Raw genomic sequence first — 26,500 nt, 5'->3', positions numbered from 1 at the left:
AGCCTTTATACTTTGTTCCATGCCTACCTGGGTCTCCAGATCAGGCTGAAGCCTGGTGCAGCTTCCCAGACCCCAGTCGAACCATCCAACCCATGCCAGCATGGAAAACAGATGTTAAACAATGATGACGATATATATATATAATATGTGACAATTATTCGGTAGCCAAGATAAAATTCTGAGTTTTGGATGCCGAGGTGGAAATCCACACCACCATCTCTTCGGTTAGATGGTGGTGTGGATTTCCACCTCGGCATCCGAAACTCAGAGTTTTATCTAGGCTACAGAATAATTGTCACATATTACATTTACAGATAAATTTCCCCTATTTACATAGTATTGAGGTCTCTTTCTTTCTTTTGTTATCTTACTGTTTTTACCAATATATATATATATATATATCCTTTAATTGCTTTCAGCTTCATTGAAATGTATTTTCTGTTTTTCTTTTAGCATCCAGCCAAACAGTGTGAATGACTGATCATGTTGGCGTGGTTTTCAAATGATATCACAACATGCTGGCTTCTTAACACCCCACTTTGGGTCTTATTCCTTCTATTTGGTGAGTAGGAAATGATTGTTTTTATTTTCCTCTTTTATATCTTTCAATCGATCCATTTTCTTCTGTTCTTCTTTTAATCCTTAAGAAATTTTCAAATAGTTTGGAGACGAAACGTCACCCTGACCAACATCATTGTACTTTGTAAAACAGCTGAAAAATGAGTGGACATTTGACTTGTTAGAAATAACAGCAAATTCTCTCCTCTCTTGGAAAGGTAAAAACAAAAAACACATTGGATAACGTACCCCTGGATGTACATTGCCTAGGAAAAAAAATTGAAAAGAGAGGATGTTTATAGTTTAAACACCTTTGGTTATACGTCTGCTCAATTAGAGCTAATTTGGAGGTTAAACAACTGCAATGAATGGGATAGAAATCATTATTGAATGGAATGAAATTATTATCTTAGAAAATAAGATACTCTAAGCCAGTTCTTGACAGTAAAAGAATTCTCCATGGAACCATCATAAACTGTGTTGTATCACTGACTTCTCAGTTAATTAATGCCTACCTTACGGTTAAGTATGCACCTTGTACTAAACGTTAGTTCTGAAGTTCTTTCAATAATGAAAATGGTCTTATTCTGCTTTGGTCCTTCAGCATTCAAACCACCCCTATCCAGCCCAAATATTCTATCTGTTTTTTGCTTTTTATTTTTTTGGTTCAAACTGGCCAGATCCAACCTCTCAAACCTACCCTACATTGTCATTCTAGAAATAAACAGCCTCAGTTTTGAAATCTTAAAGCTCAGAGATAATGCATGATCAAATACAAAATGATGTGGACAAATAAATGTTTCATTTGACAGAGTAGTCTAAATGCAAAATGGTTAAACAGCCATCTCTCTATACTTACAAACTAATTCACTTTCATCCTTTTTTATAATTTATTATGTTTTTCAATTTTCAAAGAGCATTTTAAAGAATTGTTCTAAATGAAAACTACTACTATTGTTCTCCTTTGGAAAATTTCGGTATAAAACTCCTACATTATTTACGTTTGACGGATATTTGTCCTCATCTTGTTTGTTGTTAACACAACATTTTGGCTGATATACCTCCAGCCTTCTTCAGGTGTCTTGGGGGAAATTTCTAACATGGGTTCTCATTCCTAAGGTATTTTTCAATGTTGTTATTATTATTATTATTATTATTATTATTATTATTATTATGAAATGATTTGATGCAGATTGGTTGGTTAATAGGCTGATCATGTGAAACGGCTGTGGCTTAGTCGTGATGTTGTGAGGGCGCGTGGCTTAGTGGTTAGGGCATTCGGCTCATGATCGTAAGGTTGTGAGTTCGATTCCCGGCGACGCGTTGTGTCCTTGAGCAAGACACTTTATTTCACGTTGCTCCAGTCCACTCAGCTGGCAAAAATGAGTTGTACTTGTATTTCAAAGGGTCAGCCTTGTCACTCTCTGTGTCACGCTGATTATCCCCGAGAACTACGTTAAGGGTACACGTGTCTGTGGAATGCTCAGCCATTTGCACGTTAATTTCACGAGCAAGCTGTTCCGTTGATCGTATCAGCTGGGACCCTCGTCGTCGTAACCGGCGGAGTCTTTTTAGTCGTGATGTCTACTCAACTATCCAGCAATTCAGTTTTCGATATGCTACAACTGTTTTATATGCATTTTGAGAACCAATTCCCAAAATGATTTATTCCATGTTCTTTCAAAGGTTTATAAATTCATTGATAAAATAAGTACCAGTTGTGCACTGAGGTCGATGTAATCGACTTAACCCCTCCCCCCAAATTTCAGGCCTTGTGCCTATTGTAGCAAGGGTTATTTATGGTATTGTGAGGTGCCATTTGTGTATTTCATGTTGGTGGAAAATGGCCATGTCCTTCTAGAGATGCAGGTAAAAAGGATTAACAACACTCCTGAATGGTTAACAGAAGCTTTATTTACTGCATATGGTGTTTTCTGTGTTGGTCTTTGGATGAGAGCTAACAGCAACAATTACACATTAGCAGAAACATACTACAAGGGATCTACAGCAATCTAACTGGTATAAATCTGTGACTGGCCCATCACAACTGGAAAAAATTGTGCTGTATTCATGATGATAAAATCCGTGTCTTCTAACTGCCATTGAAATCAGGATGTCAAGTGACTGCCTCAACATTCTCGAGTTACCACCAAAAATCACCTTTATATGGGGCTCAATGAGAAAATTGTGCTGGATGAGATGCTTAGCAGTATTTCGCCCATCACTGCGTTCTGAGTTTAAATTCTGCTGAGGTCGACTTTGCCTTTCATCCTTTCGGGGTCGATTAAATAAGTACCAGATGAACACTGGGGTTGATGTAATCGCCTTAATCCCTTTCTGCAAGATGCCCTTGTGGCAAAAATTTGAAATCATTCGTATTATTATTATCATTTTCATTAGCATCTTCTTTCAGTTCTGTTTCCATTTCTTGCTGAGTGTCTTCGTGACACCTAGGGCAAAGAAATGTACTGTATACAATGGTAGGCCATTAAAACAAACATACCAGGTCGTTCATTTACAGAGCCATGTGACAAAGAAAAAGATGAAGACGGAAAGATTTTTAAATAATAGAAAAGTAAACAAATAAAATAAAGGGAGAAAAAGGAAAGAAAACTCACATCGACAATGCTCTTCTCAGTCCGTGTGACGTATCAGTTAAGACAATCTTTTGCACTTCCTGCATGAATGGTAAGCCAGGGATCATTCTTAAATAATTTTCCTGTTTTGATCATTCCAAATGCTCCCACAATCACTGGTATTGTAACCGTCTTGAGATGCCACATCTTTTCAATTTCGAATAGCAAATCTTTATATTTTTTGAGATTATCAAATTCTTTTGCTGAGATATTATGGTCCCAGGGTTTGCTCATGTCAATCAATAAACGGATTTTATTATTTTGGTCTTTCACAACAATATCTGGTTTATTTGCCTTGATGGTCCACTCTGTACATACTGGGAAGTCCCAAAGAATATTTACATTTTCTCCCTCACTTACAGCCTAAGAGTGGTGCTTGTACCATTTGTCATCAGTTTTGATTTTATAATACCGACACATTATGCAATTTTGGCCAACTCTCCCATGTCTTGATTTGTACTCTACAGGTGCTAAAACCTTACACCCATAAATTAGGTGGTTGACTGTTTCTATCCTATTGTTGAAGTATTGGCACTTTGTGGCTGTACCATATTTCATCACAATGGCTTGATCATTCCAGGTCAATAAACTCTGATCTTGGGCAGCCAAGATAAAACCCTGAGCTCCATAGCCACCTATTTGCCATGCAGAGGTTTTTGTTCCCACCTATCAGCCAATTGTTCAAGCGCATTTTGCTTTGCAATTGATTTCACCTTGTTTGCAGCTACAGTTGCTGCATTTCCCTCATGCTGTTCAACCTGGGTATTATGCATAAACTTACTTGAAAATATTTTTGCTCTCCTTCATAACAGAATGAAGCTTCTTACGTCTGTCATGGTTTTCAATGAGCTTTAGCATCCAGTCGTTAGATGTTTCAAGACATATTCAGTTGTGGTGGTTTTGTAGGAGATTTCAAATTGGATCAAGCCTCAACCTCCTTGAGCTCTGGCTAGGTAAAGACAATCTGCGTCTGCCTTTGGTTGGTGCACCTTATTGCAAGTCAGCAGCTCATGGATTTTCCTGTCAATCTTCCTTATTTCACTCATATTCCAGTTCAAAACATTGAAACTGTAAATAACAACAGGAACTGCTAAGGAATTTGTAGCTAACACCTTGTTACTTGCATTTAACTCAGATTTTAGGACTGCTTCAACTCTCCCGTAACACTCCTTCCTGATTTTCTCTTTCCTTCTTGCATGCTGAGTGCCAGAACCCTCATTTATTCCGAGGTATTTTTAAGTTTGTTCCTGCTCAAGTTCTTTTATGACTGTAGCAACATGCAACACCACTGAATGTGAGGTCTTCAGTTTCTCTTTCTGGAAAGTGGCCTTGGCACATTTATCAAGACCAAATTCCATCCTGATGTCATCACTGAATGCTATCATCATCGTCACCACCACTGCCATGATGACGATGTGATTCTGCTAAGGCAGCAAGCTGACAGAAATGTCAGCATGCTGGGCAATATGCTGAGCGGTATATTCTGAGGTCAACTTTGCCTTTCATCCTTTCGAGGTCGATAAATCAAGTACCAGTTATGCCCTGGGGTCGATGTAATTGACTTAATCCCTTTGTCTGTCCTTGTTTGTCCCCTCTATGTTTAGCCCCTTATGGGCAATAATGAAATAAATAAAATAAGGACCAGTTGAGCACTGGGATTGATGTAATTAATTTCACCCCTTCCCCAAAATTGCTTGCCTTGCACCAAAATTTGAAACCAATATTTGATTCCTTTATTTAAAGAATGTGCACACACACACACACACACACTCACACACATACATGCACATATATTTGGTAATTCAGACTAACACAAATTCAAACAAATTGAAAATCCTTGCTTCCCCAACTCTTCCAAAACAAACCGAAAATTGAATTCCAATTTTCCTTTCTGTATGTTTTTTATTTTTTTTGCGCTCAAAGTTCCATTCTTCAAATATAGATTAAATCGTTTGACCTTAGTAAAAGTAGTCTTTTATTGCTGGAAGAATCCAATGGATTATTTATCCATGGTTACTGGATAGAACTTATGGTTTCGTTTCGTCAGATCAGAAGAATTAAGAATAAAGAATAAAAGTAAATAAAAATAATGTGAATAAATAAATAAATAATAAAAAAGTGCTTTTTGTCTAGACTGATGCCATGAGCTGGTGAATGTCTTCTCTTTGGTTTTGCTCCATTAAAAGCCAAACTGTTTGTTCTTGACCTTTCTTTGATGGAGAGATGAAATTAGAATTTTCTAGAAATTTCCTTTCAGGAACTATATATATATATATATATATACACACACACATATACATATATGTATGTATGTATGTATGTATGTAAGTATGTATGTATGTATATATATATCTATATATCTATCTCTCTCTCTCTCTCTCTATATATATATATATATATATATATTATATATATATATCGTGTACATTAAGACACATTAAGAGGCTTCCAAATAGGAAAGCCTTGTGCTAGAAAGAGCAGTAGAAAACTCAAACCACTAATTAGGGATAAATTCCCAAAAGGATTAAAAATCAAAGAGGTTTACCATCTAATTTAGTTCCTAGACCATATATATATATCCAGACAATAAAACAAAGAATGACTCAATCAGGGAGTCTCTACTCGGCTACTGAATCTGCTAGAAATAACATCTAATCTACCTCAGATCCAGTTTTGTAGATATACAATGGTCAATGGTGATAACAGCAAACAATGGGGTCGCTTTGTGGCTGGTAATTCTGCTAGAAATAATAACAAGGTTTTCATCAAATCTCTCTGTAGTTCACTGAATGAAGAGAGGATAAATCATGTAACATTATCTCCTGCTTCCAAGTATCCATCTATAGTTTCTAGAACCGACATCATTGGCTGTGTCCCTTTGTCCCCTTAAAAGTTTGGCTCAGAGGTTCTCAACCACAGCTCTCAAGGTTGCCTGTGACCCTCAAGTATTTTTCTGGTGGTCCCTGATAGCCTTGCCTCTATAAATATTCGTTTATTTGTTTCAGTCATTTGACTGCAGCCATGCTGGAGCACCACCTTTAGTCAAGCATATCGAGCTTATTCTTTGTAAGCCTAGTACTTATTCTATCAGTCTCTTTTGCTGAAGCGCTAAGTTACGAGGGCGTGAACACACCAGCATTGGTTGTCAAGCGATGTTGGGGGAACAAACAGACACACACACACAGACATACACACACACACACACACATATACGACAGGCTTCTTTCAGTTTCCGTCTACCAAATCCACTCTCAAGGCTTTAGTCAGCCCGAGGCTATAGTAGAAGGCAATTGCCCAAGGTGCCACGCAGTGGGACTGAACCCGGAACCATGTGGTTGGTAAGCAAGCTACTTACCACGCAGCCACTCCTGCGCCTAAAAATGAATTTTTCTTTATTTTGACTTGCATTTTATTTCTTTTCGTGCTGTGCCCTAAAAACAAAATCCATGGTTAGGAAACTGACCCTGGAATTATAAAGGCCGAGAAGCACTGGTTTTAGTGTTGTGATTATTGTGGTTTTAGTTAGAATTCTTTATGTTCTAGGTTCACATCTCATCAAGCTTAATTTTACCTTTGATAAAATAAAGAAGTAGTCCAGTGTTGTTGGTTGTCTATGGATTTGGTGTAGATATAATCGATTATGTGAAGGCATGTGGTATAGTGGTTAGGACATTGAACTCATAATCGTTAGATCTTGGGTTCAGTTCCTGGACCAGGCAGCGCATTGTGTTTTTGAGCAAAGCACTTCATTTCATGTTGTTCCGTTCCACTCTGCTTTAAATGGGCAACTCTGTGACAGCATAGCCTCTGGTTGAGGGTAATGTTGGCCTGCTTGCCTGGTCAGCAGGGTGGCATCATTCAAGAGCTGAAATGATCCAAAATGCATTGGGACCAGTGATGTATAATAATATCTGATTGTCTGGTCAATCCTGTAATGGTTGATTCTAGGTAATTAATTTAATCTTAGTAATTAGCTATTATTTTATTGAGACTCTGTATGAATGAAAGACCAATCAAATCCAAGATTTTAATCTCTAAGAATAATGATGACTTCGAAAATCTTGTCCTCTCTTCTAATGGTTTTGGCAATTATCTATCCTATGATAATTTTTTCTAACATTGGAGAAAGACCAGAAATTTTGGTGTGAGGGCCACAAGTGGATTGTATCCCTTTCTACTTTAGGTACAAGACCTGAAATTTGGGAAGAGTGACAAGTTGATTACATCGATCCCGGTATATGACTGGTATTTATTTTATTGATCCTAAAGGATGAAAGGCAAAGTCAAGCTCAGCTGAATTTGAACTCAGAACGTGAAGACTAATGAATCATCATCATTTAACATCTGCTTTCCATGCTAGCATGGGTTGGACGATTTGACTGAGGTCTGACGAACCAGACTCCAATCTGATCTGGAAGAGTTTCTACAGCTGGATGCCCTTCCTAATGCCAACCACTCTGAGTGGGTGCTTTTACGTGACACCGGCACGAGGGCCAGTTAGGTGGAACTGGCAACAGCCATGCCCAAATGGTGCTTTTTATGTGGCACTGGCGATGACCTCACTCGAATGTTTCACATGCCACCAGCACAAGTGTTAGTAAGGCGACGTGGTAACGATCAGGTTCAAATGGTGTGTTTAACGTGCCATTGGCATGAAGGCCAGTTTGTTGCTCTGGCAACGATCTCACTTGTATGGTACTCTTAGTGCTCCACTACCAACGGATGCCAGTCACCGAGTTTGATTTCGACTTTGATTTCACTTGCCTCAACTGGTCTTTGCAAGCAGAATGAAATACTGCTAAACATTTTGCTGAGTGTGCTAACAATTCTGCCAGCTCTCTGCCTTAACAAGTGGATTATGTTGATTCAAGTACTTGACTGGTTCTTTCTTTTGCTGACCCTGGAAGTTTGAAAGCTGAAGTTGACCTTGTCTGGATTTAAATTCAAAATTTCCAGAACCACAACAAATAATACTTATCATTTTTTTTCTGATGTTCTCCTATTTTGAGTCCTGAAATAATTAGTAAAAATGCAACATTTAACATTCATTAGAATGTTTAACGAACTGGAACAGGTAATTATATGAGGCAAGATAAACTGTATTGTATTGACTTAACTATTAGACTTCTGGCAGAGTTCCCAAAGTGGAAATGGTTTGTTTGGTGCTCAATATTTTCATGTCAGCTGATCCTGTTTGCTAAATTCGATTATGCATCATTGCCCCACCCCCCACAACACCACTTTTGGTGATATTTAATTGTTTTGGGGGTTGTTTTAGTTAATTTAAACTGTTTATTATTCTTATGCTATTGCTGTCATTTAGCCCTTGGTCAGCCCTGACTAAGCAGACTTTGATCAGATCCATTCTGGTCCTGATCATCCCAGTGAATGGCTAAGTGGTTAGGGGGATTCGGCTCACGATCGTAAGGTAGTGAGTTCAATTCCCAGTGATGCATTGTGTCCTTGAGCAAGACACTTTATTCCACATTGCTCCAGTGCACTCAGCCGGCAAAAATGAGTAGTACCTGTAATTCAAAAGGGGCAAATCTTGTCACATTCTGTGTCACGCTGAATTTCTTTGAGAACTATGTTAAGGGTATGTCGTATGTCTGTGGAGTACTCAGCCATTTGATTGTTAATTTCATGAGCAGGATATTCCGTTGATTGGATGAACTGGAAAACTTGCTGTCATACCTGACAGGGGCCAGTTATTATAATTATAGAGTGCTACCTTACAGAAAATGTCACTGGGTGGCAGCACTGTAATGGATCGGTGTTTAATAGGGGAGCAGAAAAAGTGGGATGTTACTGCTTGTATATACAACACATACATCCTCTCTCTCTTTCTCTTTCTTTCTCTCTCTCTCTTTCTTTCTCTCTCTTTCTTTCTCTCTATCTCTCTCTTTCTCTCCCTTTCTCTTTCTCTCTCTCTCTCTCTCTTTCTCTTTCTTTCTCTCTCTCTCTTTCTCTCTCTCTCTCTTTCTCTCTCTCTTTTCTCTTTCTTTCTCTCTCTCTCTCTTTCTCTTTCTCTCTCTCACACACACACAATCGCACACACAATCACAATTGTGCACACACACACAATCGCACTCACACACACACACAATCACAATCACACACACACACACACACAATCACAATCAATCGCACACATTCAAAGAGTGACACAGTTTTGAACGCAGCACAGCTCCCAGAGCCCTTTTCTTCTTCTCTTCTGGAAACGGTGAGAGTTATTCTTCAGGTTTGGAACTGGAACATTCCACGCTGTATGAAGTGATGTCGTCCACCAACATTTCAATATAATCATCGTTAAAGATAATGACCCATATTTCAGTCATGTGCCACCAACATCACCAACATCACCTGCACAACAACAACAACAACGACAACAACAATTTTCATTCGATGTCGTTATTGTCTTAATTTTCATTCAGGTCATAGCCACAACATGAACAGTAGCAGCAGCAGCAGTAGCAGCAGTAGTAGTAAATTCTTTGTGTTAAAGCTATCTTTTTCTTCTGAGCAAAGTGGGTGCGGCCCCTTTTATATGTGTTATGGGTGTGTTTTCCATAATATTACAATTTCAAAGTTTCCATAATTCTTTGTTTTAAATTTTTGCAGTTTTTTTCTTGTTGTTGTCGTTTATTATTTATTTTTTTTATGATTCCTTAACTAAATGTTGTCCTAATTTAACGCACATAATTAGTTTCATTTCTCGCCCTCACATCGCTCCACCCATGCCCATCCCACTCTTCTCTTCAGTTTTTTTTCTTCTTTATTCTTTGGTTCCTTTCTATGTTTCTATTTAGTGTTTCGTACTTTTGCGTCTGAAACAAAACCAATATCACTATTCCCGTCATCAGTGTTAAGAACAGTGTCATCGATTTTGTCTTTGTCATCACTTTGGCTATGAACACCGTTACCATTGTCCTCATTATAAATGGTGCTGTTTATCTTCATTAACATCTCCATCATCATCATTATCACCATCATCAACACCACCATCATTGTCATTATCACCCCACCACCACCACCACCACCACAATCATCATTGTCATCACTACCACAACCACCACTACCACTATCATCATCATTGTCATTACCATCATCATCATTTTCATTCTTACCATGTCCACTCGCCCCCCTCATGGCTTCCCTGTTATTTAATCATTTATCCGTAATAAATAATCCATGTCTCTAAAAGGCTTATTCTCGATGACTTCGTATCCACTGTCCTGTGGTCAGTCTATGGCTAAAAGACATCTTTTCCATCTCTTTTATTTGTTTCAATCATTTGACTGTGGTCATGCTGGAGCACCGCCTTTACTCGAGCAAATCGACCCCAGGACTTATTCTTTGTAAGCCTAGTACTTATTCTATTGGTCTCTTTTGCCAAGCTGCTAAGTTACGGGGACATACCAGCATTAGTTGTCAGGTGCTGTTGGGGGACAAGCACAGACACACAAACATACATACACACGTGCACATATACATACATATATATATACACACATACATACATACACATACATACATACATACATATATATGATGAGCTTCTTTCTGTTTCCATCTACCAAATCTACTAACAAGGTTTTGGGTAGCCCAAGGCTATAGTAGAAGACACTTGCAGTAGCACTGAACCCAGAACCATGTGGTTGGTAGGCAAGCTTGAATTCCCACCAAAACCCCAACACGAAAGATTCCTTATATTTATTGGCCGAGATAAAAACTGCAACTCTGTGCTTTGATTCACATCTTCATCATTGTCAAGACACTGTTTCTGCCCCTGCTCAAAATAGCTGCAGATTGGAACACCAGTGTGGATGAACTGACCAACTGATGTTGTTTAACTCCAGATCAATGCTCACAGAGGAGAGACAGAAGATCAAAGGTGTTCCAGCCATGACCTTTCTGTCTCTTTTTATGTCCACGTTTATCTCTTGTCTCTTGACTCTTTTTCCTTCCTTCCTTCTCCCCTCCCTTCCTTCCTTTCTTCCTTTCGGTCTTCCTCCTTTCTTTCTTTCTTTCTTTCTTTCTTTCTTTCTTTCTTCTTTCTTCTTTCCTCCTTCCTTCCTTCTTCTCCCTTTTCCCTTCCCTTCCTCACTTACCTTCTTTTTCTTTCTTTCTTTCCTTCTTTCCTTCTCTTCTTTCTTCCTCCTTCTTATTCCTTTCTTTGCTTCCTTCTTTCGCCCTTCTTTCCTCCTTTTTCTTTCTCTTCCTTTCTTTCGCCCTCCTTCTTCCTTCCTTTCCTCCTTTCTTTCTTTCTTTCTAACACCAACCACAGCAGAGTGGTTGGTGTTAGGAAGGGCATCCAGCCGTAAAAAAACAGGAACAAAAAACTGTCAAAACAGAATCATGGTGCCGGCTCCTGTTAACCTGTCCAACTGATGCCAGCATGGAAGGGAGACGTTAAACGATGTCGATGATGATGGCACTATTTCTAGCAAACTGAGACTCCATCGGAATTATTTCCCTTGTTCGACTACAACAGAAGAATTTATCAAAGTAGAACTTAGTTTCTTGAATTAAAAGGGTTTCTTTTCCAATTAAGAAACCAGACAAAATCTTGAAATTAGAACACAGACAACTGAACCGTTTGGCAACCACACAAGCCATATTCTTCAGATTCTTAGTTCTCTCATAATCCTCCCCAAAAAATCCATAATATGAAAGAAATAAAAGAATGGACATTTTTTTTTATCATTTTATTCTTCAATAGGTTTCTGACATCGTCCTAACACTGGCCGTAACCTTTGACCAGAGGCTTGCTTCATCACTGACCAAACAACTACAACAACAAGCAACAACAACAACAGCAACAACAACTCTGAACTGATTGTTAAACCTTCACTTAGTCTTACATTACAACTCTGCTATATCTCTCCTCCACTCTTTCTTCTGTTTTATATGACAATAATAATCATCATAATCATCGTCATCATAATCATCGTCATCATCATTGTCATCACCATCATCATCATCACCATCATCATCATCATTACCATCATCGTCATCATCATTACCATCACCATCATCACTATCATTGTCATCATCATCACCATCACCATCATCATCATCACCATCATTGTGATCGTCATCATCACCATCATCGTCATCATCATCATCACCATCATCATTCACCATCATTGTCATCATCATCATCTTCTTTGTCATCATCATCATCATTGTCATCATCATCACCATTGTCGTCTTCGTCGTCCGTCCTCAGTTGTTCATGTCCACTTTCCCAAGTTTGCATTGGTTGGAGAGAAATTGTTTGAGGAGAATTATCTGTGCCCAGATGCTCCCCCTGTCGCCACTCCTCACCTGTTTCCAAATAAGGTAATATTTCCCCTTCCCATGACCAGACATTCTTTTTATTCTTTTCAGTCATTACACTGTGACCATGCTAGGGGGCAGCACTGCCTGGGAGAATTTTAGTTGATCAAATCGAGACCCTAGTACTTAATTGTTTTTAAGCCTGGTACTCTTTGGCTGAACTGCTAAGTTACCGGGATATAAACAAACCAACATAGGTTGACAAACACTGGCACAAAAGCACACACACACACACACACACACACACACTATATAAGAGGCTTTTTTCAGTTTCCATCTACCAAAGGCTTTGATCAGCTTGACACTGCAAGGCACTTGCCCAAGGTGCTTTGCGGTGGGACTGAACCCAGAACCATGTGGTTGGCAAGAAAGCTTCTTACCACTTGGCATTTATACATACATACATATGAAGAGACTCTAGTAGAGAATTGGGGAGAGGCAGAAGGGGGCCACTGCAGAGACTATAAAAGGGTTCAGACCAATCTCCTTGTTGAGTGTGGAAGACAAGATCTTTATGGGAATTGTTTCAAGGTGAACAGTGGCATATTTACAGACTAATGGATATTCTTTAATTCTTTAATTGTTTCAGTCATTTGACTACGGCCATGCTGGAGCACCACCTTTAGTCGATCAAATAAAGCTAACCTAGGGCTAAACCAACAATAACAACAACAATCAAGATGAAGTAAGGGTTAACTTTGTGTGATTCAGTTGTGAGTCAGTTTTTGTGAGATTTGGATTGAGCTTGGTGTGTGTTTGGTGTGTGTGTGTGTGGTGTGTGTGTCACGCCACACTGTGTCTGCTGTCCCGTGAAACCAGTCACTCCAGGTCTTTATTTATAATCAATAGTCTAGGAGGAAAAATACACCATCACTACCATGACCACCACCACTGTCGTCATCATCATCATCATCATCACCCCCATCATCTGCACCATTTTATGCACTCACTTCATCATTATAATTACCACCACCACCACCATTATCATCATCATCATCATAACTATCATTGTCTTAATTATGTTTTCATGATGTTATGTGTTGTCATCATAATCATCATCATTACCACTACTATATTCAGTACTACCATCATCATCATCATCATCAGCATTATCCTGATCATAATTATTGCCAACACTTCTGCCACCTCCTCTTCATTGTCTTGATTATATTCCTCATCAACTTCATTATTATTATCATCATCATCATTATCAATGTTTATCAATGTTATCTCATTGCAGCCTCCCCATCATCACCTCCATCACTGTAATTATGATGAAGATGATGATGATGATTATCATCATCATCACCGTGATCATCAGTTGTTTGTGTTGTACTTTTGACATCTCTGTGTAGGTTGGATGGGTTTGCTTTTCAGTATATTTTTTTGTCTGTCAAAGAAGCAACTCCTCTCACCTCCCCCCTCTCTTTCCCTCCCTCTCATCTCCTTCCCCCTATCCATGTCTTCTCTCTCTTCATCCCCCCCTCTACATGTCTTCTCTCTCTTCACCCCCCCCCTCTGTCAATCATAAAAAAACAAAAAGAGATATGATATAAAGACACTGAAATCTTTTGCACTTAATTACATCTGAACAAAAGGTCAGAGGTCAGGTGTCTGAAAACAGAATTCGACCTTTCCAGTTCAGAAAATTATATATATATATATATATATATATATATTATATATTATATATATATATATGTTTGTTTTCTCTGATCATAATAGCTGGTACTTAAACTAGAACATCTTTAATGAATTTACAACAAAAACAAAAACAGCAAGGAAGTTTCAGTGTGGTCCTTTCAATTGCTAGAAATAATAGCAGACTATCTCATATCACGTACACTCTAAAGGACTGTTAAAAAAAATGGGTCATAAATATAATGCATAATTTAGTCATTAATACATATTACCAACCAAATGGTTCTGGGTTCAGTCCCACTGCATGACACCTTGGGCAAGTGTTTCTACTATAGCCTCAGGCCGACCAAAGCCTTGTGAGTGGATTTGGTAGACGGAAACTGAAAGAAGCCTGTTGTGTGTGTGTGTTTGTCCCCCTAACATCGCTTGACAACTGATGCTGGTGTGTTTATGTCCACGTAACTTAGCGATTCGGCAAAAGAAACCAATAGAATAAGTACTAGGCTTACAAAAAATAAGTCCTGGGTTCGATTTGCTCGACTAAAAGCAGTGCTCCAGCGTGGCCGCAGTCAAATGACTGAAACAAGTAAAAGAATACAGTTGACATAAGAAGACAGGATGGACATGGCTGGTATGCCTTTGATCATCAATCATATGGCTCTATTGACCTTGGGCTAAATAACTGCAATAACAACATCAGCTGTAAAGAGATGAAGATAGCATATCCATAATGATATGTAAATCTGGGATAATTAGGGAAATGTTAATTACAGTTCAGGTTTAACAACTTCACCTCATTCTCCTTGCTCCTCTCTCTCTCTCCTTGCTCATATCTTTCTCTCCTTGCTCATATCTTTCTCTCCTTGCTCCTCTTTCTCTCTCCTTGCTCCTCTCTCTCTCTCTTTGCTCATCTCTAACTCCTTGCTCCTCTCTCTCTCCTTTTTCATATCTCTCTCTCTCCTTGCTCCTCTCTCTCTCTTTGCTCTTCTCTCTCTCTCCTTGCTCCTCTCTCTCTCCTTGCCCCTCTCTCTCACCTTGCTTCTCTCCCTCTCTCCATGTCCTATCTCTCCTTGCTTCTCTCTCTCCCCCTCTCTATTTGCTCTTCATTCTGCTTCCTCCTCACTCTCTCACCCCTTTCCTCAAACTCCCCTCATTTGCTACTCTCTATCTCTGTCTCTATACAATAATGAGAAAATAATTAATTTTTAATCACCGCCACCACCACCACCACCACCACCACCATCATTATCACCTTTATTGTTGTATTGATCATGTTTTCTTTTATGCATCTGTTGATACAATGAGTATTGCACCATCCTCATCATCCTCATCCGCTTTCTCAGCATCATGGTCATCATTAGGCTGTCCCAGAGACTAGTGAGACCTGCGCAGTTGTTGAATGTTTGTAAGATAAACAATGCAGGGATTGCTGCATGATTCCCCATTTGCGACCGCATCGTTTCAAGTTCATTCCCACTCTATGGAATCATAAGTGTCTTCTACAGCCTTGGACTGGTCAATGCTGTTTGAATAAAAAGTGGAATGCAGAATGTAGGCGGAAGCTTGTCACAGATGTGTGTGTGTCTGTGATGTGCTCGAGAAGAAGACCCCTCAGGCCAACTGAAATCGTAATCACAGCAGATACTGGTGTCACGCAAATGGCACATGTGCCAGTGGCATGTAAAAGCTCTCGATACACTCCCGGAGTGGTTGGCGTTAGGAAGGGCATCCAGCCATAGAAAACCATGCCAAATCAGACTGGAGCCTGGTGCAACCCTTCAGTTTACCAGCCCTGGTCAAACCGTCCAACCCATGCCAGCATGGACAACGGATGCTAAATGATGATGATGATCATGATATATAACAAGGCGGTGAGTTGGCGGAATCGTTAGCACGCTGGGCGAAATGTTTGGTGGTATTTCATCTGCCGTTACGTTCTGAGTTCAAATTCTGCTGAGGTTGACTTTGCCTTTCATCCTTTCGGGGTCGATTAAATAAGTACCAGTTATGTGCTGGGGTCAGTGTAATCGACTTAATCCCTTTGTCTGTTCTTGTTTGTCCCCTCTATGTTTAGCCCCCTGTGGGCAATAAAGGCATAGATATATATAATATGGTGCCACATAAAACACACCTGGTACACTCTGCAAAGTGGTTGGCATTAGGAAGGGCCTCCAGCCATAGAAACCATGCCAAAAGAGACAAGGAAACTTGGTGCAGCTCTCCAGCCTTGCCAGCTCCTGTCAAGCCATCCAACCGATGCCAGCATGGAAAACAGATGTTATATGATGGTGATGATGATGATGATGATTGCTCTATCAAAGCAATGAATACAATGTTATCAATGAAGTGATGCCTTTACAGTCACATGACTGCTACGAGTACTGTGTAATGGGTCCTTATTTGTGCTCTCTTGATCTGCTAACAAAAGCAGCCAAGTGTGGCTCCTATCAAAGCTTATCTTTTAACCCGTATTTGTTTCAGCCACTGGACAGTGGCCATACTGGGGCACCATTCTGAAGGTTTTTAGTTGGACAAATACACTCAAGTACTTATTTTATTGGTCTCTCTTGTTGAACCTCTAAGTTAAAGGGATGTAAAGAAGCTAACGTCTGATAAGCAATTGGGGGACAGACATGAACACAAAGACGCACACACACACACACACTTATGTGTCAACATCATCATTATTATCATCATCATTTAATGTCTACTTTCCATGCTGGCATGGGTTGAACAGTTTGACCGAAGTCTGGCAAGCCAGAAGGCTGCATCAGTCTCCCAATCTGATCTGGCAAGGTTTCTACAACTGGATGCCCTTCCTAATGACAACCACTCCAAGAGTGTAGTGGGTGCTTTTTTACATGAAACCAGCACGAGGGCCAGTCCGGAGGGACTGGCATCAACCACACTCGAATGGAACTTTTTACATGCCATCGGCATGGGAGTCAGTCAGGTGACAATGGCAACGACCACACTTGAATGGTGCTTTTTACATGCCACCAGCACAGGTGCCAGTCAGGCGGTACTGACATCGGCCATGATATTCTCACACATACATACATATATTACAGGCTTCTTTCAGTTTCCATCAACTAAATCCACAGAGTCTGGGACCTTAGTGAAGATTTGGACCCCTGTTAATGTCCCTGGCTAAATTAGGTAGGATTATTGAGCTAAACAGCTACAAGGAGATTACAGGGAAGGCTTCTATGTAGTTGCCCAGTCAGCTAGAAATAGCAGCTGCCAGATCTCTTACATCTTAAAAGACAAAGGCCATATTAGATGATGTAGACCTGGATATACTATTATCCGAACAAGACAGAGTGATTCTGGCAAGTGTTTCTTTTATCATAATGATGTCTGTATGATCAAAAATGGTTATGGTCATGATCAGCAGCACCAACAAGAAAAACAAACAAAAAAAAAAAAAAAGAAAAGGAAAAAACACACACACTGACAACAGTCAGCTTCCAACGACGTCAACATCCATTACAACATCAATGTCAACAAGATGACAAGAACAACAAGAGCAACATCAATAATTCAATAACTGTTAGTATAAAAACAACAGCAGAAACGGTAAGAATGACAAGTAGAACACTTGGTCTATATCCAAATGGAAGAGGAAAGAAAAAAAAAAATGATGCACGTCACATGATGGATGACATTTAAATGCTAACATATTTATAAATACACACACACACACACATGCATGGACTAACATATCTTACACCCACACACATATAAGCACATATATACACATATATAAAATATACACATGAAAGATCAGAGTGCAGTTTACTTGATATTACCAAAATCTCAGTTTGGATACATCCTCCTCTTTCCTCATTATCATTTTATGCAAGTTTTTCCTGCCTGTCATGGGTTGGACATGTTCTTCCAACGCAAAATCTTGCCACTTATTGTGGCTCCTTGTCATGACCTTTGTGAGGGGGTTAAAAATCCGAAGATAATTTTTTTCAATGTCCTCCAATGTCTTCTTCAGTGTTCCATTAATCAGATCAACTGGAACCCTTGTTGTCGTAACCAGTGGAGTGCTAGTTTATTTCTTTTCTAAACGGAGTGGAGTCCCAGTTTGATTAAATGCACAAGTCTCCGATATTCAAGCGGCTAAAATGTGTCAGCAGAAGGTCACCAAGAGTCACGAGATGGATGCAACCCTGGACCCTCTTAGAGTGTAAGAAGTTAAGGGCCAAAACACTGCCTAAAGAAGAGGTTTCTATTCTGAAGACCTTCTGCTGCTCAGCTCCTTAAGAGTTCCTTACCATTTAAAATTCCAGTTCTAATTTTAAAGAGCCTTCCATGACATTTTTAGGAATTAATTTCATAGGTACCCTTCCTATTAACTACCCAAATTCTTTCTTCTTCGTTACCCTGCCTCTGATCCAAATAAATCTCTTTTGCCCCCATAGAATATATTGAATACACCAAATGGAATTTCTCGTTCTTCCTTTCCAAGCATGCCCACTTCTCAAATGATAGTTAAGTCTTGTGTTCCTTTTTTATTCCTGACTAAAACTTTTGTCTTGGTGGACAGTTGGCACCAAGAAGGGCATCCTACTGTAGAAAATTTGCCTCAATGAATTCCATCAGCCTCATGTAAGCATGAAAAAGTGGATGTAAAATGATGATGGTTTTCTTGGCAGACTTCAGTCATGTGAGACAGCTGGTGAATTGTTTGGTTTTGGTCCTCATGGAGGTTTTCGCAAAACCTCCTTGACAACTTTCATCTTTGAGGTTTCTTGATTCTAGGTCTTGTTTCTAGTTTTAGAATTTTTTCACCAATTATTCATCAGATTCAGCCGTAAGAACTCGGTCAATTTAGTGATGAGAACTAAAATCATTGATATACTGAAGTTCCTATGAACAACCTATACTAACAGCTGCACATTTAATTTCTCACCAACCTAACTACTAACACTTGTTGAGGGCATCACAGCCAATGGTTTGCATGATTTTGCTTAGCCATTCATCTCACTTTTAGTTTTTTCCTTTTAGAAACATTAGACTATCGGGTGTTGTATTCTGTTAAAAGCCTTCTCAAGGTTAATGAATGCTAAATGTAATGGCTTGTTCTTAGCTGAGAATATCTGTAGATGTCTTAGTTGGAAGAAAACACTAGCGGTATTGTAATTCATCTCTGCTAATTCTCTCGTTAATTATTTCAATTTGCTGCTCCTGTTGCTGCTTTTTTTTTTAAAGCAGCTTCTTTCTTTACCATTTTAGCTGTTGACAATCATACTCCAATTCTACCCATTGAGTATTGCACCCCACTCAACACATGATTCACTACACAAGTGACCAGTGCATCTCTAACTTCACCTGGATATTTCTCAGCATTTCAGCAGCTGTCTCTGATATCCCAACTGCTCTCCAAACATTCGGTTTTTTTTTTAATAGCCATTTTCACCATATGATTATCAAATCAATGAGCTGGTCCTTTAGGCTTAGCCATTTGTGACCATTTTTTCCCCCCATGCACTTTCCTCATTCTGCAACCTATCACTCTCATTCCATGCCTTCTGTGTTTGCTTTCCAAGATGGCAAGAACAGACTGGCATCGTTTGGGTCAATTCTTATTCAGAGTGACTGCCCTTGTATATAGTTTTGAGGGCTACATCCCATTCATTGGTTTCATTTTGGCATGGTTTCTTTCGCCAGATGCCCTTCCTAACAGCAGGTACTTTACCAGAAATGTACTGTATACATTTTACCATGGCACTAGCACTAGAAAAGTTATGTTCTCAGCAAGACTAAAGGGTCTTCTTGTATATGCATGTGCATACATCCTGACCGTCACACTTTGCCATCTCAAATACATGAAGAGGACACTTGGTAGTGAAGAGGATGGATAGCAGGAGATGAACCACTTTTCATTTTAGGCTTTCTTGATCCAGATCAAAGCAGATCTGAGGCTAAAGAATAAAAAACAAAACAATAATCATATTCTCTGGTCCTATAAAGGAGGGCTGTAGGCAGGAACCCACTTTTTTCAGATAAGGGTACAGTAATAAGCAAAAACAACAATCTCAAGGATCCCACCCCGCGACACTCTATATCAGTGCAAAAAGAAAAAATACAGGTAGATGTACTTCCATGCCATTTCAGGAACACAAAAGAAACAGCCAAGAGAAAGAGATGTGGAATTCCCTGGTTCTTAAACGAAGACTTCTCGATGAAATTTATCACAACAATGTCGTCCTCTGCAACATTCAGCCATTTCCATTTAAGTTTCCATTGATTGTTGTGATAATTTCAATGAGACGACTTCATACAAGACAATTCAAAGTGACTATTATGAAAGGTCAAACATTTTATAAGGTCAAACACCTTCAGCCCATCATATTTCTGTGTGTTTCTACTTGAGAATCAAAATGAAGAATAGACTTGCTGAATAGGCGGATTCTGTGTCATTGACGAAGATATAATTGCTTCGGAATAAGTCTATTGACAAAAATACATACTGTCTACATTTTAATTAACACTGTCTCTCTCTCTCTCCCATTCTCTCTCTCTCTCTCTCTCTCTCTCTCTCTCTCTCTCTCTCTCTCTCTCTCTCTCTCTTCATTATTACTTCTATAATTTGCTTTACTTATTTTTTAAACATGTATTTTTGTTCTTGCTGTTTGGGTGTTTTTTTTAACTATCTTTTTATCCCCCCCTCCAACCCCCATTTCCTACTTTTAAGCAATTAATCTTTATATATAATCTATATTATGTATACTTAAAAATGTATATGTTTGTGTGTATATATATATATATTATATATATATATATACGAAGACAAAAAGAGAGTAACAATTTATTACACCTCTCTCTCCCTTCTCTCTCATATATATATATATATATATTATATATGTGTGTGTATATGTGTGTGAGTGTATGTATGTGTATATATATATGTGTGTGTATATACATTTATATATATATATATATATATATGTGTGTGTGTGTATATACATTTATATATACATATATATATGTATATATACATCTAGAGGGAGAGAGAGTAGCAATTTATTACATTTTTATATATATTTGTGTGAGTGTATGTATGTACATGTGTATTTCTATCTGTATGTAAGTATTTATGTATGTATGAAATATATATGGTAGTAATCTATTAACATTAATGTGCACATATGTACATATATACACACATACTTATACATACATATATACATATATGTAAATGTGTGTGTTTGTATGGTTGCATATATGTATACTTACATATATGCACACACCTGTGTATGATATATACATATATATGTATATGTATATATGATGATGAGGATAATATATATAGACACACACACATATACATATATACACACACACATATATATATATAATATGTATATATTCCGAAAATATGGTAGGGCTGGAGTGATACCATTCCAAATTATGTTTTATGTCAAATCTTTCCAATACATCCACCGCCGCCGGCACCACCACTACCACCACCAGCGCCACCATCGGGCACCACTATTCCGCAGCACAACTCTTCCATTCTAAACCTACACTCTAAGATACTTCACCATTTTTCTCTGACACACTGGAACTATTGACTGAACAGTGGAATAAATTACCAAAGAATGGTATTCTGGTATTATTACAAGATGTCTAATGATAGTTTTACTTGGACATGAGAAAATATATTAATAATAGAGAGAAATCCAATCGAATCAAATAACTTTATCTACATTGTTATTATTAATGTCATTAGTTTAGCTGCTCACTGAGTTATCAGGGAATTGTGTGTGTGTGAGTGTGTGTCTGTATGTGTGTCTGTGTGTGCGTACATGTGTGTGCATGTGTGTGTGTGTAAGGATGTATATGTGTGTGTATATATATACATGTGTGTGTAAATATATTTTTTATATCAGTAGGTATGTATTTGAATATATATATATATGTATGCATATATGTATTTGTGTATATATTTATATGCATATATATATACATATATATATATATATATATATTTATATGTATATGTACATAAATATATTTATGTATGTACACATGTATATGTATTCAACCCATGCTAGCATGGAAAGCGGACGTTAAACGATGATGATGATGTATATGTATAAAAATAATTATATATATATGTACATATGAATATATATGTATATGTGTATGTATGTGTGTATATCTATGTATATGCAAGTATATATGTATGCATATATATATATGTGTGTGTATGTATGTATATATATGTGTCTATGTATATATATATATATATTTCTATGTAGACACATGTATATGTGTTTGTGTGTATATATATGTATGTCCAGACCACCAGCCCTCTTTCACACGCACATACATACTCTCTTATACACACATGCACTTTCGTGTTGGGGGTCATCTTTACTTTGTTATCTCCCCTACTTCTTCCCTCTCGTGTGTGACCATTCTGTCTGGCAGTCGTCATGATAGATCGTTAGCCACTACACACATTTTTTTCTCTCCTTGTTTCTCTCCTTGTTTTTTCTGTGTCCCTTTCTGTAGAAGAGCGTAGGCTCGAAATGTAAAAGACTTTTTCTATTCCTGAGCGTTATACTAATACATCTGTTTGTTGTCTACATCACCTGTCTTCATCTTTTGTTTTTTTCGTAAACTCTCCCTATATGTGTGTGTGTGTGTGTGTGTGTATATATATATATATATATATATATATATATAGATATGTGTGTGTGTGTGTGTGTGTGTGAGTGTGTGTATAGTGTAAAGCTGTTGGGAACTTGTACCCAGCATTCCTGGTTTATGTTTCACTCTTCAAATGTAGTGGAAGAGGAATCATCTTCTTGAAGACCATTCAGTTCTATCTTGAAGTACATTTGAATTTCCTCTGCTGTCTGAAAGTGAAACCTCTTCATCTTGTTTCATTTTGGCAAATGCAGGGAAACCCATGGCAGAATTGGCAAATGTTTGGTATGATATAAACATATGAATAATCAGGCAAAAATATGGCATTGTACAAGAGCAATTTTCAAAAATTACTTTGACCTGACAGAATGTGTTCTATATTAAGATGTCCCAGACTTCTGGTGGTGGATTCCATAGATATTCCTTCAGATACCACAAATGTAAAAACCAGAAATGACTATGCTGCTGGTAGGAACAAATTCTTGGTGAACAATGTCTTTCATATTGTAAAACGATGAACAGCTTTTTTTGTTGCCCTTTGAACCTGTAGTCCTTTCTCTGGTCTTGGTGACTAAGAACCCTTTTCCTCTGATGACTGCTGTTTTGTCTTCAGATCTTAACTGTAAACCCCTTCTTTTATTACTTATGATGATTCTTGAGATGAAAGTTGGGTTGATGTAAGCCTTTATTTGTCTGAGTATGTCTCCTTTGCAAGCAATACCCTTTCTTTCCACTCATCTATGTAATCATGTTTGGCAATGAGGAAATGTTTCTTTGCTTGAAATATTTCTTTGCCAGACAGATTGGTCACACACGAGAAGGAAGAAGTAGGAGAGATAACAAAGTAAAGATGACCCCCAACACGAAGGTGTGTGTGTGTATAAGAGAGTATGTATGTGCATGTGAAAGAGAGCTGGTGGTCTGGACATACATATATATATACATACAAACACATATACATGTGTCTACATACATATAAAAGGGCATCTTGTAGAAAATCTGCCTCTATGAATTCCATCAGCCCCATGCAAGCATGAAAAAGTGGACGTTAAAATGATGATGATGGTTTTCTTGTCAGACTCCAGTCATGTGAGACAGCTGGTGAATTGTTTGGTTTTGGTCCTCATGGAGGTTTTCACAAATCCTCCTTGACAACCATAGATTTCCCACATTTTCTGACACTTTTCTAGTAATCAGTCACTCTGTAGGTTCATCTTGAACAAATACTCAACTGCCCTGCGACATTTGTGCTTCTCAAAACTTGTGTTTGACCAAAATAACATCCGTTATGTAAACCCCCTCAAGGAATGTGAAGACGCAGGCTGGAAAGTGGTGTATTTTCCAATCGAAGTCGGACGAAGAGGGTTTGTTGGACACAGTGTGAGACGACTGTTGTTATCATTAGGCCTAACTCATCGTAAAGTAAACACCACCATGACCGATAGCCAAACTTCAGCGGAAAAGGCTAGCCACTGTATTTAGTTAAAAAGAGACAATGAGCGATGGCTAGAAGAATATTGAGCTTTATTTAATAACCAGTTGATCTCGCAATCAGGGCTTCACATCAGTGAGAGTGCGCATTGATGCCATCAAGAGGCAGGCTCTGAAACAACATGCATTCTCTCCTGATGACAACATAAACTTGCTGGCTTCCGGGATGCTGAGCTCTCAACTGGTAGCACTCGCGCGTGCAATTTGTTTGCAAAACATCAAAGCATATTGAGGGCACTGGTAGCAGGTTTGCTGAGTTTTGAAAAAAAGTTTGATGTAAGCACAATGCATGAGTTTGTCAGCTACTGCAAAGATTCTCGAGCCATTTTAACGCAGTTTGAAAAAAAACTTTGAATATTAATTGAAAATGAGTGGACCACATAATGCTTATGTGAAAACTAACTCAGTAGGCTGTGCATGGTTTTCTGTTAAAGAATAGAATCACAACAAAACTCATATTCATTTATTCATTTGTTTAATGTACCTTATATATATATATAATATATATATACATATAAAAATATGCTTTATATATGTGTGCCTTATATATATATATATATATATATATATGATGGGCTTCCATACATACTGACATTGGTTGACTCCAAGTGACAGTGACGGACATTTGCTCAAGATGTTACTCTATGCAATTGAACTAAAATGATTTGTATCTTGGTGATTGTTCTCTTCAGTAATATGATTGTTCCACTGGAACATTTGAGAGGAAAATATTAAGCAAACATCAAAGCAGGGAACAAAATAAATGTACCACAAATAAGATTATTTGGTTTGAAGAGCAAAACGTTTTGCCGATATTAATTTTTTATTTTCTTTATGCTAAATCGCTTCAGATGAAAGACTTGTTCAAGACTCTAAGGGAATGTAGCATCAACAGTTCTGTCTTCAACCATCTCCAAAAGAAAAGAAAACATGCATATATAAACGCATACACACACAAACTTACAGGCACAGTATATGTATAGTAGTAGTACTAGTGGGGGGGAGGGGGATGTGCTGTAACAGCACTTAGTTGCATCCAGCATTTGTTGGTGATTATAGACGCAGGAGTGGCTGTGTGGTAAGAAGCTAGCTTCCCAACCACATGCTTTCAGGTTCAGTTCCACTGCGTGGCACGTTGGGCAAGTATCTTCTACTATAGCCTCGGGCAAACCAAAATCCTTATGAGTGGATTTGGTTGACGGAAACTGAAAAGAAGTCCGTCGTATATATGTGAATATATATGTATGTGTGTGTATATGTTTGTGTCTGTGTTTGTCCCCTCAAAATCGCTTGACAACCAATGCTGTGTTTACGTCTCCGTAACTTAGCGGCTCAGCAAAAGAGACCAATAGAATAAGTACTAGGCTTACAAAGAATAAGTCCTGGGGTCGATTCGCTCGACTAAAGGCAGTGCTCTAGCATGGCCACAGTCAAATAAGTGAAACAAGTAAAAGAGTAAAAGAGTCCTGGTAGATGAGGTCTGTGTGCTACTCAGGTGACAACCCTCCAACCCAGTGGAGTATTTTATGAGGTCAGATTGCAGTTCTTATCTGAACCGCTTCTTAGTCACCTTTTACAACACACAGAGGAAACATTATTTTTTTGTTTTTTTGATATGTTGGTCCCCCATACAGTACTTGTGCAATGTGAGATGAAGTGTTTTGCTCAAGAACACAACATGCCACCTGGTCTAGGAATTGAACTCTTGATCTGACAATTTATATTGCTACACACTTAATGACTAGGCCACCTGCATTCACCTTTATATGTAAAATAGAACAAAAGGTAGACATTCAAGACATCAGGTATGGAGTCAGATTATGGCATACACCTGTCGTTAGCTTTTCTGTTCTTTTCTTCCATTGTACCAGCTTCATCAGTGCATTGCCTAAAGCCTCTTCTCATTTAGGCAGCTTCCACTTTGCTGCATTTATAGTTGCATTTAAAGTTTGAGTTTAGGTGTAAATTCAATCTGAGTGCTAATTGTATGCCCTGGTTGTCTTATGTCATTTGACGTTGTATTACCTGTAATTTATATACTTCATCATCATCAATATCATCATCGTCATTATCATATATATAATATATATATATGTGTGTGTGTGTGTGTGTGTAAATGTATGTGTGTTCAAATGTGAATTAGAAGCAGCACTAGTCTT

The 26,500-nt window shown here is 38.3% G+C and overlaps 1 protein-coding gene across 4 annotated transcripts in view; it reads left to right on the top strand.

Moving 5' to 3' along the window:
- LOC115218420 overlaps nt 1–26,500 on the top strand; it is a 182,481-nt gene that overhangs the window by 45,784 nt on the left and 110,197 nt on the right. For all 4 annotated transcript variants that reach the window (XM_029788223.2, XM_029788225.2, XM_036508500.1 and 1 more), the window contains exon 2: nt 454–562. In XM_029788223.2, the coding sequence (XP_029644083.1) occupies nt 484–562 (79 nt within the window). In that variant the 5' untranslated portion in view covers nt 454–483. The remainder of the gene's footprint in view (nt 1–453; nt 563–26,500) is intronic.

Source organism: Octopus sinensis, linkage group LG13 (assembly GCF_006345805.1).
Source record: "Octopus sinensis linkage group LG13, ASM634580v1, whole genome shotgun sequence".
In the NCBI taxonomy this organism is placed as follows: Eukaryota; Metazoa; Mollusca; class Cephalopoda; order Octopoda; family Octopodidae; genus Octopus; species Octopus sinensis.
The sequence above is the reverse complement of the archived record's forward strand: the minus strand, read 5'-3'. Positions and strand labels throughout refer to the sequence as shown.